General features: G+C 49.0%; 2 protein-coding genes across 2 annotated transcripts; one reads left to right on the forward strand and one right to left on the reverse strand.

Annotated features, from left to right (window-relative positions):
* Positions 1-11,057: 11,057 nt before the first annotated feature.
* eif6 (eukaryotic translation initiation factor 6) lies at positions 11,058-13,108 on the forward strand. The gene is made up of 7 exons (XM_049734375.2): positions 11,058-11,215; positions 11,521-11,646; positions 11,739-11,824; positions 11,902-12,077; positions 12,145-12,321; positions 12,387-12,571; positions 12,707-13,108. Exons 2-7 carry the CDS (start codon positions 11,540-11,542, stop codon positions 12,714-12,716), a joined length of 741 nt encoding a protein of 246 aa, XP_049590332.1. The 5' UTR covers positions 11,058-11,215; positions 11,521-11,539; the 3' UTR covers positions 12,717-13,108.
* A 481-nt stretch (positions 13,109-13,589) lies between these two features.
* Positions 13,590-16,475, reverse strand: LOC125977613 (dynein light chain roadblock-type 1). The gene is made up of 4 exons (XM_049734387.2): positions 16,260-16,475; positions 14,118-14,193; positions 13,823-13,990; positions 13,590-13,758 (listed from the first exon to the last, which is right to left on the reverse strand). Exons 1-4 carry the CDS (start codon positions 16,260-16,262, stop codon positions 13,715-13,717), a joined length of 291 nt encoding a protein of 96 aa, XP_049590344.1. The 5' UTR covers positions 16,263-16,475; the 3' UTR covers positions 13,590-13,714.
* Between the last annotated feature and the right edge of the window lie 2,580 nt (positions 16,476-19,055).

A 19,055-nucleotide genomic window follows, 5' to 3' on the forward strand; every position in this document is an offset into this window, starting at 1 on the left:
GAAACAGCCGAGAGTGGCTCTTTCGACTCTTGAAGCCAAATACATTGCTTTAGCGACTACCACTCAAGAAAGCATGTACTTAACCCAATTGTTAAATGGCATGGACAATGTGACATACAATTGCACAAAGATTTATGGGGTCAATCAAGGAGCCATTGCTTTGAGTAAGAACCCGGTGAATGGACAGAGATCAAAACACATTGATGTTAAGTTCCACTTCATTCATGAAGCACAACTGTGAAAAGATTGATATTGTGTACTGAAGTGTAATTTGGAATTCCCTCTCTAATCCTGTAGGTGGCCTTAGAATGTCCACCTGGCGTCAGTGACACGATTCTATTCTATATTTGCTGGTCAGGGAGAATTCAGTTTCAGCAATGTGTGCAATCCTATAATAAGGTAAAGTGGCTGTTGTCGTCCATCACCAACAGCGCTGATCAAGATCTCCTTTTTAGGACTGAAGTAAACTAGTAGATTGAAAACCGCAGCTGGTGCACAAAGCCATGACATCAGCTCCTTGCCAGGTATAAAAGATACGGGCCTGACAGGGGTTGGGGGGCTTTTTACATCCATGCCTGGGGCCACTCAACTTTTTGGAAAGACTTCACTCTGACATCGGTTGAATAAAATCTTTTCCCAATCAGCCGTGGGTCTCTGAAGTGCTTATTCGTCGGGAAACAGCCACCGATCACCGAGTGTTTTTTGAAGACCAGCGAAGCAGCAAAAACCATATACCACATTTTTGGCGTCACGAACAGGATTCGTGTTCTCCAGGGGACCGTCCCGTCCGCTCTCTCCGCGAGCATCCAGCGGCCGGCCGACGACCTGTAATGAGGTGAGTTGCTTGCACTTAAAGTCGCCGCAGCATGCTCGCTTTTGGAAAGGGGGGGAGGGAGCGTTGTCTCCCGCACGGAGGACAGTTAAACGGATCTGATGGGGCCACGGCGGGCTCCAGGGAAAGTTGTCTCTCCTAGTCACACCCTTGGATATCCAAATTGGAGGAGTGCATGGTGGGAACCCAATTCGCGGTAGGAGACATTAAGAGGCTTCTGGCTAACGTGGTGGGAGTCCATACCATGAAAGACATTTTGGGAAAAGCAGGGTTACATCGCTTTGCTACAACATCAGCAAATGACTCTGACCTGTTTGCAGCAGTCCGAGGCCAGATGTGGGGAGCACTGAAGGCAGCGTACCCGACCAATGCAAACCCTGATAATATTGTGCTCGAACCCCTGGGACTGACAGAGAACGCACGCTCATACGTGGCAAGGGCATATCAGACTTGGAGACACATCACAGGAAATGATCCAGATACAACCCAAATGGAAAAATCTATCTTGCGGGATAAGATCCAAAAGGGCCTGCCCGTGCAAGTGAGGAGCAAACTGGCTGAAGTGGTGGGACTGGGAAGCATGACGACTAATGTTTACACTGATCACATCGCTCATCAAGTTGATTGGTTCCGCAAGAAGGAGATGGCTCAAAAGGAGCAGGACCAAGAAGTGGTGAGGAGGCTGAACCAAGTGCAGCTCGTGGACAATAAAAAGGAAAAGAAGCAGACAGTCGTGGTGCAAGCTCCACCGCAACAAATCATACTACAGCCCACGTCCCCGCATGGCCTAACTCTGCAGGCAGCCATGGCGGTGCCCTTCAGCCCAGCCCCTCAATGGGGAAACAGACCGGCCCATCTCTGGGGACCCACAGCCCGTGGAGACAAAGGACGGGCAGGAAGGCCTAATCTCCCGGCGGGCCTACAACAGAGACCTAATCCGTGCTATAATTGCGGACGACCAGGCCACATGTCTCGCCAGTGTGATAGGCCCTATAACAACTCCTCTGGAGGTGGCTTCAGAGGGGGAATCAAACCACGAGGCCAAAGGCCTCAGGGCCCGGTAAACCCCTTTGGGGGACCGGAGCCTGGATTTTAGGGGTGCCAAGAGTGCCCTAAGGGGGGATGTCAGCTGGTAGTGTCAGGTCCGGAACAGGAGCCAACAATAAGAGTGAAAGTAAATGATCAGCCTTTGACAGCTATGGTTGACAGCGGAGCGGCTTTCACTTGTATCCGGCCCGAAGACGCTACACATCTCCCCATGTCCGGTCATTTTGTGCGGACAATAGGGTTTGAGGGTATTAAACAGCTGATCCCTTCCACAAGACCAGTAAAGCTCTGCTGGCAAGACCACACAATAAAAATTCCAGTCCTGGTGTCAAACCGTACACCTATCGCCCTCCTCGGCAGAGATGCCCTGTGTGGATTGAACTGTACCATAAAGTGTTCTCCCGATGGATGTGAGGTTGAAATACCAAACAAAATGTGCCACAAGATGATGATGCAGTCAAGGTCCGGGAAGTCAACGCCCACTGTATGTTGGGTGGGAGATGTCAGCGACAACCTGTTGGAACCATACAAGAAGTGGGAAAAGTTTATCCGCTCCAATAGACCGGGAGCAAGGACCCCAGAGTACCCATTCCACTGCACGCTACAATATCGCAAAGACCTAACGCAGGCACAGGCAGAAGAGTGGTTGCGTCAGCAACCTCAAGAAGTGCAATTGAACGGCACTTGCATTATCCTGGGACCACAGGGAGTGGCCATGAAAATCCAGAGAAACGGATTCATTGACAAGGAATTTATAGTCAAGAATAGCATCCCACATGTGACTTTGTTGATAGCAGAAGACTGGGAGCAGCAACATGTAGGAGAAATGATGGCGGAGGCGGAAACACTCAAGTTTTCCCCGCTGGCAGGAAACAATGCTCTGTGGGTGAGTGTTGATAAACGTTTCATGAAAATCATGGTTTCAGCGCATGGACATGGACAGCCCCAAACGGTGCAGCTGTCACACGACTCCATCCTCAGTATGACGACAGATCAACTCAAAGAGGACATGCTACAACAGGTCCCTGACTACCTGTGGTCTCGCCATAGTACGGATATTGAACTTGTAAAATCAGTACAACCGGTAACAGTGGATCTTCGGCCAGGCTGCAGACCTCCATGGAAAACACAGTACCCCCTGAAGGAGGAAGCAGTGCGGGGGATTGAAACACAGATCGAAGGATTGCTCGTGGCAAATGTGTTGAGGGTAACGCAGACCCCTCTTAGTAATACACCAATACTGCCCTTGAAAAAGCCTGACAACACCCACCGGCTAGTACATGACCTTCGAGCCGTGAACGAAGTGGTGATTGACAATGTAGCCGATTTGCCAGATCCGCACACCCTGCTGGCACAGATTCCGCCGGACGCGGAATGCTTCTCAGTGGTGGACCTTTGTGGCACCTTTTTCAGTGTCCCACTCAGTAGCGAATCACAAGGACTGTTCGGGTTCACGTTCAAAGGACAGTTTTATCAATATCAGAGACTTCCTATGGGTTACAAACACAGCCCTCATGTGTTTAACAAAGTGTTAAAGGATGATCTCGAAGGGCTCGAAAGACAGGTGCAGAGCACTGTTATTCAATATGTGGACGACATTATTGTCTGTGCATCGGATGTCGAGACGTGCCACAAAGACTCGATCAAACTGTTGCAAATTTTGGCAGAAAATGGTCATAAAGTGTCTCAAAAGAAATTACAATACTGTCAAAAAAAGGTTGACTATTTGGGCCAGAAAATATCGTATGGACAGAGACGTATTTCAGATGGCCACTTGGAGGCGATACGAACGGCTCCAAAACCCAGAACTGTTCGGCAAATGTTAACCTTTCTGGGAATTGCGGGATATTCGGCCTCTTGGGTCGAAGAATACGCCAAATTGGTAGGGCCGTTAAGAGCTCTGATCAAAGACACAGGCAATAATGATCTCCACGCCACGCTGGATTGGACACAGGATGGCCATGTGGCGTTTGAAACAATCAAAGCAAGGTTGCAAGAGGCTCCGGCATTGGCTTTACCAGATTACTCGAAAAATTTTGTGTTATTCACGTCAATCTCGGCGGGGGGTAGGTTTGCATGTGCAATTCTTTGTCAGCCTACAGGTACGGGGTCTGGACCCCAACCTGTGGCCTATTATTCGACATCCTACTCCGAGGTGGAGATGGGCCTCCCGCCATGCTATAGAGCAATGGTTGGAGTCTATTTGATGTATGACAAAGCCTCTGCTATCACCATGGGCTATCCTGTGACAATTCTTACTCACCATAGTCTTCGGACTCTGTTGAACCATGACAAGTACACCTTGACAGAGCCCCGGCTCCGGGACTATTACAGGCTTTTGGAGCAAGAGGATGTCACTCTAGCAAGGTGTACTACTGTAAACCCAGCTGAGTTTTTGCAAACTTCAGAGGATGGGGACCCCCACGATTGTTTGCATGAGTCAGAAAAATACTCTAGACTGCGGTCTGATTTGCAAGCCATCCCCCTGAGAGAGGCGGATCTCGAACTTTGGACAGACGGCTCTTGTTATCCAGTCGGAGAAAATTTATGCGCTGGTTATGCGGTCGTGCAAGCGCAGGGACCTGAGTTTGTAACGATCAAAGCCGAAGTGGTGCCACAACCGGCCTCGGCCCAACTTGCTGAACTGGTGGGGTTAACAGAAGCTTGTCTGCTCGCAGAAGGGAAAAGAGTGACAATCTATACAGATTCGGCATATGCACATAGTGTTTGCCACCTGTTTGGTGCTGTGTGGAGGAATCGGGGGTTCAAGAAGACTGACGGTTCCCCCATCCAGCATCATGCGCAGATAATGAAGCTGCTGGTGGCCATGATGAAACCTAGAGAAATAGACATTGCAAAATGTGCTGCCCACAAGTCCGATGCGTCCAGAGTCACGCAGGGAAATAGAGTGGCGGACGAAGCAGCCAGGGCTGTCACGAAAGGCAGCCAGAAAGGAAAAGTTTTGTTGGTTACGCATGAGGTCGACCTCGAAGACAGGGTCACACTCAGAGATGTAATCTTAATGCAGGCCGCCGTTAACCCGATGGATAAACACCTTTGGGAGCAAAGGGGGGCGAGTCAAGACCCTACTGGACTGTGGAGAAATCACGAGGGTCTGGTAGTGGCGCCGCCAGATTTGCTGGGACTGTTAATCCAGGAGGCACATGAGTTGGCCCATGTGTCAAGGGGGGAGGTAAAGAGAAAAATAACCGCAGAATACGGGTTTTGGGCGCCATATTTGCTCGAACAAATTGACCAGGTAATTGGAAAATGTGCAATCTGTTTGAAAAACAATGTGAGAAGGGGGGTAGCCACCCCCACGGGTTACATCCCGACTCCTAATGGCCCCATGAGAGAACTAGTGGTGGATTTTGTCAACATGATACGACCTGTCGAAGGGAAAAGATACATGTTGGTGGTCGTAGACCGGTTTTCAAGATGGCCGGAGGCCTGGCCAACTAAACGGAAAGATGCTCAGTCTGTGGCCAAGTTTCTGTGCCGCGAAGTTATCAGCAGATGGGGTCTGCCGGATAGGATTTCTTCAGATAACGGGAGAGAGTTTGTGGATAAAACGGTCAAAATCATAATGCAAAAATTGGGAATTAAACAGCGGCTCGGAGCAGTGCATCATCCACAAAGCCAAGGCATTTGTGAAAAAATGAACGGCGTCATAAAAAATCAAATTTCTAAAATTTGTCAACATACAGGCTTGAATTGGATAGCTGCCTTACCACTGGCACTGATGGTTTGCCGGTCGAGTGAACTACGCGATTTGCATTTGACCCCACATGAATTGGTAACCGGTAGACGCATGCCTTCGCCGTGTTTGCGTACCAGTGGGAAAGGCCCAAGCCTGTCAATTTTGGAGGACGAAATGAAAGCCTATGTCAAACATTTAACCACGATACATAGGAATATATCCACCTATGTTGTTGACAGGCAGAAACAAGAAGAAGCACAAGAGAGACTATAAATACTAAAGACACAGTTCAGCCAGGAGACAAGGTGTATGTGAAAGTGTTCCGACGCAAGTGGTACAAGGAAAGACGGCAGGGGCCATTTGAAGTTGTCCGCTGTACCGGAACAGCGGTGCAAGTAAAAGGGTCGCCAACTTGGTACCATCTGACACACTGCGTCAAGGTGCCCAAAGATGAAGAACCCCAAAGAGGGAGTCGCGGCTGCGAGAACTCCGAACAACTGCCAGAACAAGAGTCGCCCAGGGGCCCAGATCGGGATGAAGATGGGCAAGATCGAGCTGTGGTGGATAACGTGTCTGCTGTGTCTGTTCCTGAGGACATCGGGGGCGACACAGCCGACGACCGAGGAAGCCAACAGTTCGACGATGTCAATCTTGACGAGGCGCCCTCCCCAGATGCAGGTGACTCTCCCCAACACAGCGACACCGAGCCAACTACCACCGGAGATGGTGTCCCCAATGGACACGGTCACCCTACAGGACCCAGCGACGGACGCCCAGTCCGCCACAGAGTCCGGCCGGAGCGTTACATTGAGCAATGTTGAGGGAGTGTTGGGCTGTCATACTGCCATGTAATTTCGCAAGGGCAGGAGGGTCCCTGTGCAGACACACCGCCAAATGGAAAGACAACACCGGTAACATCCTTGCCCTGGCCCAGCGAACACATGTGGACAATGTACTGTTACTAAATACATATAGGCGATTTGAGGTGTTAGGAGATTGCGCTCTATTTCTGACAAAAATTGGCATGACTGATTTTGGAAACTATACGTGTACCTGTTTCAAAATGGGAGTGGGAAAGGCAGAACGCATGGGCGACCAAACGACGGTAGACAGTGTTACTTTCGTGACATTGACGGAGAAAAAAGAAATTGATGACGAACAACCAGACAGCCCAGTCACGGAGTATGTTAAGACGGAGAAGGCAGTCACAATCAAAATTGACATTGTATCCATGACAACGATTGGCGACAACATTGAAACGCAGTCGGCCGCGTCGGGGACGCACATGACAACGGCGGAGGCGGTAAAGCCGACGCCTGCCGTTCCAGGACCTGTCCACGAAGCGTTTGCAGACTCGGACTGGTCCCCGGCGGAGGTGCGAACCAATTTGCATGCTATGGCAAGATGGGAAGCTGCTTGGAAGGCTTATGGGTTTGATGCTTTGGCATTACCGGGGGTTGACGAATGGGCAGGAAGAAACATGTGGTATCAACTGATGGTGCATTCGATCAAGTCGTCCAAGGCAGTGAGTGGGCCGTAAATCACCAAGTACGCTGAAAGCTGTTTTTCAGACTGTTCCGGTGCCAGTATCCGACGATTGCCACCAGCTCAGTGGCCTAGTAGTAGAGTGTCCGCACTGAGACTGGAAGGTTGTGGGTTCAAACCCCGGCCGGGTCATACCAAAGACTATAAAAATGGGACCCATTGCCTCCCTGCTTGGCACTCAGCATTAAGGGTTGGAATTGGGGGGTTAGATCACCAAATGATTCCCGAGCGCGGCACCGCTGCTGCTCACTGCTCTCCTCTCCCCCAGGGGATGGATTAAAATCACATGGGGATGGGTTAAATGCAGAGGACAAATTTCACCACACCCAGATGTGTGTGTGACGATGATCATTGGGACTTTGGGACTTTGACTTTGACTTAGGCTACTGCTTTGGTTGGTGTACGAGCAGTCGTGGAAAACACCTGAAACTGACGCTCAGGTCAGGAAGATTTTTAAACCCACAGGTGTGTGCGCGTGGATAAGTGAACTTCCCTATTTGGATATGCTCGCCGTGCATGAGGACATTCAAGTTGCGGTACCAGAATCCATAGATGTGCCATCTATAAAGGTGCCCGCCTGTTTTTGCTCTAATGTGACTCACGGTGGTCCGGGGGTGCCTATGGGGGTGGCAGATTGCGACTATTACTCTATGCAATTCCCAGGTGAAGCATGGGGGGAAAGGGGAGCCATCCATCCGGTTACCTTTCCTCTACCCGACTCCTATAATGCGATTACGGTGATGGTGGAGAATCGCACGGTGCCTGGAAACACAACCATAGGTAACCTTAGAGACATCTGGTGGGTATGTGGGACTAAAGCTTATTTGTTTTTGCCTTATGGATGGTTGGGCTGCTGCTATTCTGCTACCCTGAAGCTCCCGTTAGAGGTGATGACAATAAAGAGGGGCCCCAAGCCAGAGGGGGAGACTTATCAGGCGGTCCCAAGCAGGGCCAAGAGGGAGATGGCGGCATTTCACACTACGGACGCGTACCATTGGAGAATTAGCTTGGGAGAAAAATGGGGCCTTGGGATCTTTCCCTGGTATGGGGTGACATTTTTGGCAGATCACATTGATAACATTACGTACACCCTCCAGGGATTTGCGAATGAGACGATCAAGGGCTTCCGACAGGTGTCACTTACCCAAAAGAGCCATCGGTTGACCCTGCTTAAACATGACATGGCTTTGGATTATATCTTGGCGAGGCAAGGGGGGTTGTGCATAGCCCTAAACTTGACAGATGACGCTTGCTACACTTTGATCCCAGATAACACCGACAACATTACCAGTATCATCGACGCACTTAAAGTTATTCGAGATTCTTTTGGACCGTCCGAGGGCGCTGGTTGGTCAGCAACCAGCTGGATACAGGATAGACTGGGACCGGTGGGGACGATAGTGGTGCAGGTGTTGGGGGCGCTCGGGATATCACTATGTGTGATGCTTTGTTTTTGCACTGTGATAATGACTTGCGCAAAGGCCATGATATTACGGTGGATAGGCGTGGTAATGCCAAGGGACCAGACCCAGATGCCGCTGCTCCCGATCGACTGTAAGACTGATCTGACTTACTCTGATGAAATGATAGTGAATGACAGGTACTCGGATTAAACATAACAAAATGACAAGGGGAGTGCATGGGAGAGGAGAATTAATACCAGAAAAATACAAAAAAAAAATAGAGCTATACACGAAAATGAAAACACAAAGTTAGGGGATGAAGGAGTGGGAACATCGGCGTAGCACCAATTCCTTGGGTTTTCATTTTCCTTTTGTGTGATGTGTTGCATGATTCCACTGGAATGTGGTCCACCGTATGTTGTTGCCCAGCCCGTGACCAGTTTACCATCATTATTGTGTCAAAGTTGCATGTGTTTTGCGTTGAGTGTCATTGTCATCACTCGATACTGGCAGGAGTTCTTATTCGTTCCAGAACCTCTGAATGCTGACCGGGGCCGTGCAAGGGACTCTATGGACAGTGACCTGGACATAAGGACTTTGTATGGACAGCCGGCCCTGGGCAGTGATACCCAGCACGTTCTATCGCTGAAGATTCGGGGAATGGACTCTGCCTCGGCACGCATATGAAGAAGGGGGGCGACATTTCAGGGGCTTGATTTAATAGTTTTGATACCTCATTACAATATACCTCATTGTTTATTCCAATATTTTTACCTCATTTTGTTACCTGCTGGCATGCTGATCATGTGACGGTACAATTTCACTGTTTGGTGATAGGTGGACATGTCATTCCATTTCCATACTGTTTGGTGAGCTCATACTGTTTTGTGGTTTGTAATGTGCCAGGGCTCCTTACACCTGGGTGACACCAGGTGAGGGGAACCACTGGGGTTAGTAGAAAGGGCCTTCTTCTTTTTCCTTGTCATTAGACTGACAGGGTTTTTTCTTGAGGAAGGGCAGCTTTTTGGGGCTTCTAACAGGCCACGCCAAATTTATTACTTCGCAATTTGTCACCGTTGTAGGGGTATTACCTAAGGGGGGTGGTATCGTCATTTGTATAATGTGGACTTCAATTTTCTTTACTTGTGGTTCCTGAGATGCCTCAGATTGTTGTCAGGGAGCAATTGGCTAACTAAATAGTTTGAGCTTTCCTAGTTAAAATAACCTTACGTAGCATGCCTTGAGCGTGATTTAGGCTGAGGATTTTTGGGCCAAATTGTAGACGTGAGCATATATAAAATTTGGTTGGGGGAAGATGTTTGGACCTTTACCGATGTCATCTTTTGTTAGACCGTTTCCGGGACTATTACTTTGTCCCGGAAGGGGGGAATGAAGTGTAATTTGGAATTCTCTCTCTAATCCTGTAGGTGGCCTTAGAATGTCCACCTGGCGTCAGTGACACGATTCTATTCTATATTTGCTGGTCAGGGAGAATTCAGTTTCAGCAATGTGTGCAATCCTATAATAAGGTAAAGTGGCTGTTGTCGTCCATCACCAACAGCGCTGATCAAGATCTCCTTTTTAGGACTGAAGTAAACTAGTAGATTGAAAACCGCAGCTGGTGCACAAAGCCATGACATCTGCTCCTTGCCAGCTATAAAAGATACGGGCCTGACAGGGGTTGGGGGGCTTTTTACATCCATGCCTGGGGCCACTCAACTTTTTGGAAAGACTTCACTCTGACATTGGTTGAATAAAATCTTTTCCCAATCAGCCGTGGGTCTCTGAAGTGCTTATTCGTCGGGAAACAGCCACCGATCACCGAGTGTTTTTTGGAGACCAGCGAAGCAGCAAAAACCATACACGGTTTTGGGATGATGAGAACAAGGGGGGTGTTGAGTTATTTGTGGTCATTATATTATTATCATATATGTACCGCTTTGTCCCCACAGGGGTCGCGGGCGTGCTGGAGCCTATCCCAGCCGTCATCGGGCAGTAGGCGGGGCACACAGAGACGAACAACCATTTGCACTTGCACTCACACCTAGGGATAATTTGGAGTGCTCAATTGGACTACAAAGCATGTTTTGGGGATGTGGGAGCAAACCGGAGTGCCCGGAGAAAACCCACGCGGACACGGGGAGAACATGCAAGCCCCACACTGGGAGGGCCGGAGTTGGAATCGAACCCCCACCCCCCTAACTGTGAGGCGGACGTGCTACCCAGCCGCCCTATTATATATATTATTATTATTAGTTCTGTGTCTTATGCCGTATTTTGTGTTTACTGCAGTGACGTTTTCACTTATGTACTGTGGACACTGTACGTTGGATTTTACCTTGTTTGCGGCAACGGAAAGTAGGAAGTGTACATAAGGAAGCGCGCCAAAAAGCGCAGGTGGAATGAAAGTGTGTGAGGAACAATAAAGTGGGAAATACCAAACGCCACCATCGTGTCGTGTTGTGTCTCAAGGGAAATGAACTACGAAGCTACAAACTCAACAAGCTCACTTAAAAGAAATGGAATGGTACATCACTAAGATCCATGGACAGCGGCGTTTACGTCATGACGTACAGGGGTCAGCGTAGTGACGCCATCACGTACAAGTGGAGCGGAAGTGAGCACGCGAGACCACGGAAAACACGCGCACGTTGTACGAAAATTTGAGAGACCAATTTTGTCCCGCAGGTACTTCTCTTGTTACAGTTTCATGACACGACACGGCTGCCAGGAACCCGCGCGCCCGCTTTAGTTAATGCGTGACGTCCCTGCGTTCAACAAATCCATTCGTGAGCTAGCTTGCTAGTTGCCGTGCTAACATCGGCTTCCGCTAAATTTTCGGATTGTGTTCGTGTGTGTCAGACAGGCTCTTTGCGACGTCCGCTAAATAGTCGCTATGTGTGTGTGTGTGTGTGTGTGTGTGTGTGTGTGTGTGTGTGTGTGTGTGTGTGTGTGTGTGTGAGTGTGTATGTGTGCGTGCGTGTGTGTGTCAGTCAAGCTCTTTGCAACGCGATGGCCGTTCGAGCATCCTTCGAGAAGAACAACGAGATCGGCTGCTTCGCCAAACTCACCAACACGTACTGCCTGGTGGCTATCGGCGGAGCGGAAAACTTTTACAGGTGTGCGCATCGGTGACGTCGCCGCGTTTCCGTGGGGCTGGTTTTTGGCCTGACCGAGTGACGTCACCGATGCGCTTTGTGTTCTGCCTCAGCGTGTTCGAAGGCGAGTTATCCGAGAGTATCCCGGTGGTCCACGCTTCCATCGCGGGATGCCGCATTATCGGACGCATGTGTGTGGGTGAGTCACGGGCTTCTCCTGCCGTGTTCCGTCACTCCGCCAGCTGGAGATGTGACGGGGTACGTCGGCGTCTCCAGGGAACCGTCACGGCCTGCTGGTCCCTAACAACACGACAGACCAGGAACTGCAGCACATCCGCAACTGTCTTCCTGCCTCGGTCAGCATCCAGAGAGTGGAAGAGCGTCTTTCGGCGCTCGGCAACGTCATCGCATGTAACGACTACGTGGCGCTCGTCCATCCGGATCTGGACAGGGTCAGACTTCATGCATGCACGCACGCCTTGACTGCACAGGCTGACAGGCTCCCCCTTTTCCCCCCAGGAGACAGAGGAGGTTCTGTGCGACACACTGAAGGTGGAGGTGTTCCGCCATACTGTGGCCGATCAGGTTTTGGTGGGCTCCTACTGCGCCTTCAGCAACCGGGGCGGCCTGGTGCATCCCAAGACCTCCATCGAGGACCAGGATGAGCTGTCCTCGCTTCTGCAGGTCCCCCTGGTGGTGCGTGCCAGCCGCTCACGGTCGCTTGAAATTAGCAGCCTCTGACGTGCGCCTTTGCAACACAGACGGGCACGGTGAACCGGGGCAGCGAGGTGATTGCGGCGGGAATGGTGGTCAACGACTGGTCGGCGTTCTGCGGACTGGACACCACCAGCACCGAGATGTCCGTGATCGAGAGCGTCTTCGGGCTGGGCGACAACGTGCGGCCCTCCGCCATCACCGCCGCCATGAGGGACTCGCTCATTGACAGGTCGCGCACGCTCCTCGCTCTCATGCTACCTGCACGAGCCAAAGTTGCCCGCGCCGCCGCTCTCAACACTATTAAACACACAACCTCTGTCACACGCGTGCACTTCAACGACTTCAACTTTGTGTGCGTTTTCAGCATGGCGTAAGAGCAGCAGTCACATGCCACGTCACATTTTGGACTTTGGGGGGTTTTGGGGGCGTGTCATCAAGGGACACTTGAACGAGATGGTGGCCTCATCTCACCGCAAGGCTTCTGCCCCATTCGCCCACCCCATTCGACAACGATTGCTCCGGTTGGCTGCGCAACATTTGGCGGGCACGTCAAAAGCCGTCGGCAAGGAGCTCACATGCTGTCGTGACATCACGGCCTTCAGTTATACGCTTAAGAAACGCATTTTGTTTGAGCTCACTCAAACAAAGGCACAGACGGGCAGATTATCACTTTCCTTTCTCTTTCCCAATGACAGTGCCGACGTCCTCCAAGGCTGTTAGTCAGCTTCAAAGTTGATGGCAATAAAAAGACAACTTTTCAACTGTGTTTGAAGCAAAATTATTAACGCATAATTCCATCGCAAAACAGGCCACTTTTTATCTTTTGCTTTGCAGACTTGAACAATTTTAAAAGCCTAAACCAGGGGTGGGCAATTCCGGTCCTCGAGGGCCGGTGTCCTGCATATTTTATAGGTCTGCCTGCTGTAACACACCTTATTAAAATGATCAGGATTGTTATCCAGCTTCTGCAGACCTTGCTAATTATCTGACCATTTGAATCAAGTGTGTTGCAACAGGGTGACATGGAAAAAAAAAAAACGACCAGAATTGCCCACCCCTGGCCTAAACAGGAGACAGGAGCATGGGAAGGCGGCGGGGTTAAATACACGAGTCATGTTCAGATCCTTTTGTCAAGCCTGCCTTAGCATTGAACAACAGTACAGAACCCTAACAAGGCGTTTCAGTCGCTGGCGAACGATACGTACGTGGGGGACATGCTCGGAATTGTTGGCCAATGAGAGGCTCAGTATTTTTGACCAACATTTATTGAAAACATTGACGCTGACGACAAGGTGGCAACCAAAGAAAAGCCAACCAAAGAAAGTTCACAGTATTTTCTTTGGGATGCTAAAGATAGGAACGTCGTCCGTCTTCAGTCTGACGGCTTCTGAATGACGATCATGAAGTAGTCCTTATCTGCACAAAACAAATGGGAGGCGCGTGAGCGTTGGCGGCGTCAGGTGCGAAATCGCAGACCCACCTGGCGCAATCATGATCTCGTTCTTCTTGGATCGCAGTCGCAGAAAGGTGAGGTCGTTGAGGGGGTCGATGTCACGGATAGTGCTGCGCGCCTTCAAGACCAGCTGGTGGATCAGGCCAGCGTAGTGCACCGTGCTCGTGTTGTCCAGCGTGGAGCGTATGGGAATCCCTGGCGCAAACACACTGGCATGCTATGGTATGCTATGCTATTCTCGTGGCGACAGCGTTTTCCCCAATCAAGAGATCTTGTCCTCGTGATTTAGGAAAACGCGGTCACATGGTTGTTTTTGTCTTACCGTCCGAGTTGACAATGATGAGGCCCTGAACTCCTTTCTGGCCCAAAATTCTCTTGAGGGTCTCCTCCACTTCAGCCTGTACAACAACAGGTAAACACTGAGTCCAAACAACATTTCAGCCGCGTTACCTTTCTTTCCTATGTCAACATTTCGGTTAGCCCTCCTGCTGCATCGCGTTCTTCCTATGCTACCTTTGGCCTTTAGCTTCCGCCGTCGCAGTTTCTTCTGTTATACTTGTTTACTTGTTTGTCTGTTGTGAGCCATGTCTTGTCACCGTGGGATAGGGGGGAACGAAATTTCGGTTTCTTTGTGTGTCTTTGGCATGTGGAGAAATTGACAATAAAGCTGACTTTGACTTTGACAAATTAGTATGGGTGCTTGGCCATACTTGAACCGTACTTACTGAAACAGACTTATTAAATTTTATCGACTAACCTGACCACAGGCAAGATCAGTCAAAATCACAGGAAAATCACAATCTGCTACAGTGTTCATTGACACGGGATCTTTCGAGAATCGAGGACAAAGGGGTATTGACATCAAGCGGGTATTGACATCGGAGCGGGTATTGACATCGGAGCGGGTATGGCATTTTATGTGTGTGCGTGTCTCTCACACACTCACGCACGCGTGCACACGAACACGTGAATCGAACTCACGATTTCGGCACACAAGACAGGCAAGTGTACCTCTCCGACGTTGCCAACTAACGATGCGGAACAACCACCACAAGCAGCTTGGAGTCACGTGACGTGCCTCCGCTTTGCCGCTTCAAACGGGCCACTTCGTATGTGCCGGTGTTGTGCTCGATTTGGTTCCCCCCTGAGATTTTGTTCCCCCTGCCGCGGAAGCGCGCACGCCTTGTTTGGAAAGCGAAAAACCGATGCCGTACGGCGTCGTACGGCGTCAGCACTATGTTGTTTTCAATAAAAACATGAAGAATTCACGTTTGCGTCAGTCAATTTGGATATGTTCCCCCCTATAATTTGGGCTAGGAATGAGGGAACCTGTTCAAATTTGCCACACTACCTGAGCAGACCCCCAGGAAGACAGAAAAAAAACAGTTGGAGTCTAGGACTCACCGTTCTCAAAATAAGGGGGGGGGGGGGGGAACATATCCTCACGGGTGTTCAAATTTGCCACACTACCTGAGCAGACCCCCAGGAAGAGTCTAGGACTCACCGTTCTCAAAATAAGGGGGGGGGGAACATATCCTCACGGGGCACCCGTGAGGATATGTTCCCCCCCTGTAACTTGGGCTAGGAATGAGGGAACCTGTTCAAATTTGCCACACTTCAGAACTGAAATTTCTTCAATTATTCATTCAAATCAATTCACTCAAATCATTCTCGTTATGAAAGATTTGATCACAAAACGTGTGGCTTTTTCTTAAATGAACACGTTTGACATTGCTAGAGTGTCAGCTTTTAATTATATTGCGCTGTCATTTTAAAGCAAATTAATAAATGCAACAATATTAATTTGCTTTGAAAATACCTGAGTAATAAAATGGATGGATGAATGATGATCACAATTAAGAATAAAGTCTCATTTGTAATATATACTCCTTGTAGCATGTAACGGTACCCAAAAGGAGGAGTTTCTTTGCATCGAGGTTTATGCAAAGAGCTCACGTAATTATATCGTTGCTTTTTGATGAAGTGAGTGAGTGTTCCGTCTGTATGACTGGTCTTTGAATGCACCCCGCTTAAATGGCAGAACGCGGATGAATTTAAAGACATCAAATGAGAGTAATCCTTTATAAAAATTAAAATTGACTGACGCAAACGTGAATTCTTCATGTTTTTATTGAAAACAACATAGTGCTGACGCCGTACGACGGGTTTTTCGCTTTCCAAACAAGGCGTGCGCGCTTCCGCGGCAGGGGGACAAAATCTCACGGGGGAACCAAATCGAGCACAACACCTGTGTTCAGCAGCCTGCCGGTAGCTTCCACGATACAAGCAACGAGCATTTGAGGCGGACAGAGAGAAGGAAACGCAGGCTAACGTGACAAGGCCCGAGCCGCAACAAACAAAACACGTCCCTCGGGGCGCAGTACACTCACGGCCCTGGTGGCATCAACATACAAACACCAACTGAAAGCATGAAATGCAAGAGAGCAGAATCATCATTTCTCACCATTTCGAGGGTTTAGCTACAAAGGGTCCACAAGATTCGAGTGACAATTGGACGAACGGACAACAAATTTTCGGGTTGAACTTCTTCGTCTTCTTTTTTCGTCTTTCGCAGTCTTGTACGGCGACGTGTTCCCCCCTAGTGGCCAGAAATGGAGCACGTCTCGTGTTCATTGTTTCCACATCAGTCGAGCTAACACAATAATGTCACTGACGCGACAGAAAACCCACTGCATTACCGAAACAAATACGTCACACGTAACAACCCTGTCAGCCATAGACATCTATTAGACGTCTGCTCTATGTAGAGACCTAATTTAGACATCTAAAATTGGTCTCGGTATAGACCTAAAATAGACGTCTAAATTAAAAACATCAAATATGATCATATTTCGAAATTTTAAGTCTGAACCAACTGTAAGTTGTTTGGATTTGTGTTTAACGAGGATATTGATTCGTACATGTGAATTGGTTATTTCTGTAACCTGATATAGACGTCTATTTTAGGTTATTTTATAGACCTAAAATAGACGTCTAAATTAGGTCTATATATAGACGTAAAATAGACGTGTAAATTAGGTCATTATATAGACGTAAAATAGACGTCTACATTATAAACCAGCTGTAGGTTGTATAAATAACTACAAAATTGCTTTTTTTAAAACGACCATTGATCCGGATGAAGTGTGGTTATTTCTGTGACCTTATCGGCCTATATTAGGTCTATATGTAGACTTAATTTAGACGTCTATTTTAGGTCTACACATAATTTAGACGTCTATTTTGGGTCTATAGAATAACCTAAGATAGACGTCTATTTTAGGTCTACACATAGACCTATAATAGACAACAAAAATAAATCATCAAATGAAATATTAAACCCAAAACCATTCTGTAAGTTGTATACATAATGTACAGAAGTCGTGTTGCTTTGTTTTAAACAACCATCCGTTGATCCGTGTGAAGTGTGGTTATTTCTGTGACCTGATTTAGGTCTATGGAAAAACCTAAAATTAAAGACAAAATTAAATCCATCAAATATGATTATATTAAACCCAAAACAACCATGTTTTAAATAAACATTGATCCGTGTAAAACAGTGGTTCTTAACCTGGGTTCGATCGAACCCTAGGGGTTCGGTGAGTCGGTCGGTCTCAGGGGTTCGACAGAGCCTCCACTGAGGAGGCCTGAACAAACCTGATTGTTGGGTCTAAATACGATTAGACATTAAATCACTCACTGGAATGAAGAGGAGAAGACAACCAGAACAGGTTTACTCGAGAGGAGAACGATAGAGAAAGCAATCTCAGTTACAACCTCCATCAGTTCTGAGTCCTTACTCCACGTGCCCCTCTTTTTAATGTTATGGTTGCCCTGGTTACAGAGGCGTTGCTACACTAAGGGAGGGGGGGATTGTGTCTGTAGCAACGCTGATTAGCAAAAGAATGTAGTGTGGTGTGAATTAGCACTTTGTTGTTGGCTCGTGACCCCCCGCAGAGGCCGTCCTCAGCCGTCTTCCCTCACAGTTGGCTGACTCGTCCTCGACTGTGATCAAATACCTTGAAGCACGTTGATTGCCGCTTTGCTGTGGAACAAATGCAACTAGACCTTTGCTAACTTTATCTACTTGGTAAATTAACACAATAATAATAAGTAACTTGTCCTAAACACTTCAACACACATTAAGCAAACGTGAGGTAACTGGTATGCAGTTCCTTAAACAAACATTGAGTAAATATGGGATAACTTTTATGCAACTACTTCTAACTGTATGTAACCCTTAAAAAAAAAACAGGTCTGATAAACTACAATCTATGAACCAAACGTACATCTAAATGAAAAGGAACGCGGGTCCCCCTTCCCATGGGCTCACCACCTGTGGGAGGGGCCAAAGGGGTCGGGTGCAGTGTAAGCTGGGCGGCGGCCAAAGGCAGGGACCTTGGCGGTCTGAAGCTGGCTGCAGAAGCTGGCTCTCGGGACATAGAATGTCACCTCTCTGGCTGGAAAGGAACCCGAGCTGGTGTGCGAGGCAGAAAAGTTCCGACTAGACATAGTCGGACTTGCCTCCACACACAGTTTGGGTTCCGGTACAAGCCCTCTCGAGAGGGGCTGGACTCTCTTCCACCCTGGAGTTGCTCACGGTGAGAGGCATTGAGCAGGTGTGGGTATACTTATTGCCCCCCAGCTGGTCGCCTGCACATTGGGGTTCACCCCGGTGAACGAGAGGGTAGCCTCCCTCCGCCTTCGGGTGGGGGGACGGGTCCTGATTGTTGTTTGTGTCTATGCAGTACCCACCCTTGTTGGAGTCCCTGGAGGAAGTGCTGGAGAGCGCTCCTTCTGGGGACTCCATCGTTCTACTGGGTGACTTCAATGCTCACGTGGGCAATGAAGGTGAGACCTAGAAGGGCGTGATTGGGAGGAACGGCCCCCCCGATCTGAACCCAAGCGGTGTTCTATTATTGGACTTCTGTGCTCGACACGGATTTTCTATAATGAACACCATGTTCAAGCATAAGGGTGTCCATGTGTGCACTTGGCACCAGGACACCCTAGGCTGCAGTTCAATGATCGACTTTGTAGTCGTGTCATCGGATTTGCGGCCGCATATTTTGGACACTCGGGCAAAGAGAGGGGCGGAGCTGTCAACTGATCACCACCTGGTGGTGGGTTGGCTCCGATGGTGGGGGAAGATGCCGGTCCGACCTGGCAGACCCAAACACTCTGTGACGGTTTGCTGGGAACGTCTGGCAAAATCCCCTGTCAGGAAGAGCTTCAACTCCCACCTCCGGCAGAGCTTTTC

The sequence above is a fragment of the Syngnathus scovelli genome, chromosome 11 (genome assembly GCF_024217435.2).
Source record: "Syngnathus scovelli strain Florida chromosome 11, RoL_Ssco_1.2, whole genome shotgun sequence".
NCBI classification, from domain to species: domain Eukaryota; kingdom Metazoa; phylum Chordata; class Actinopteri; order Syngnathiformes; family Syngnathidae; genus Syngnathus; species Syngnathus scovelli.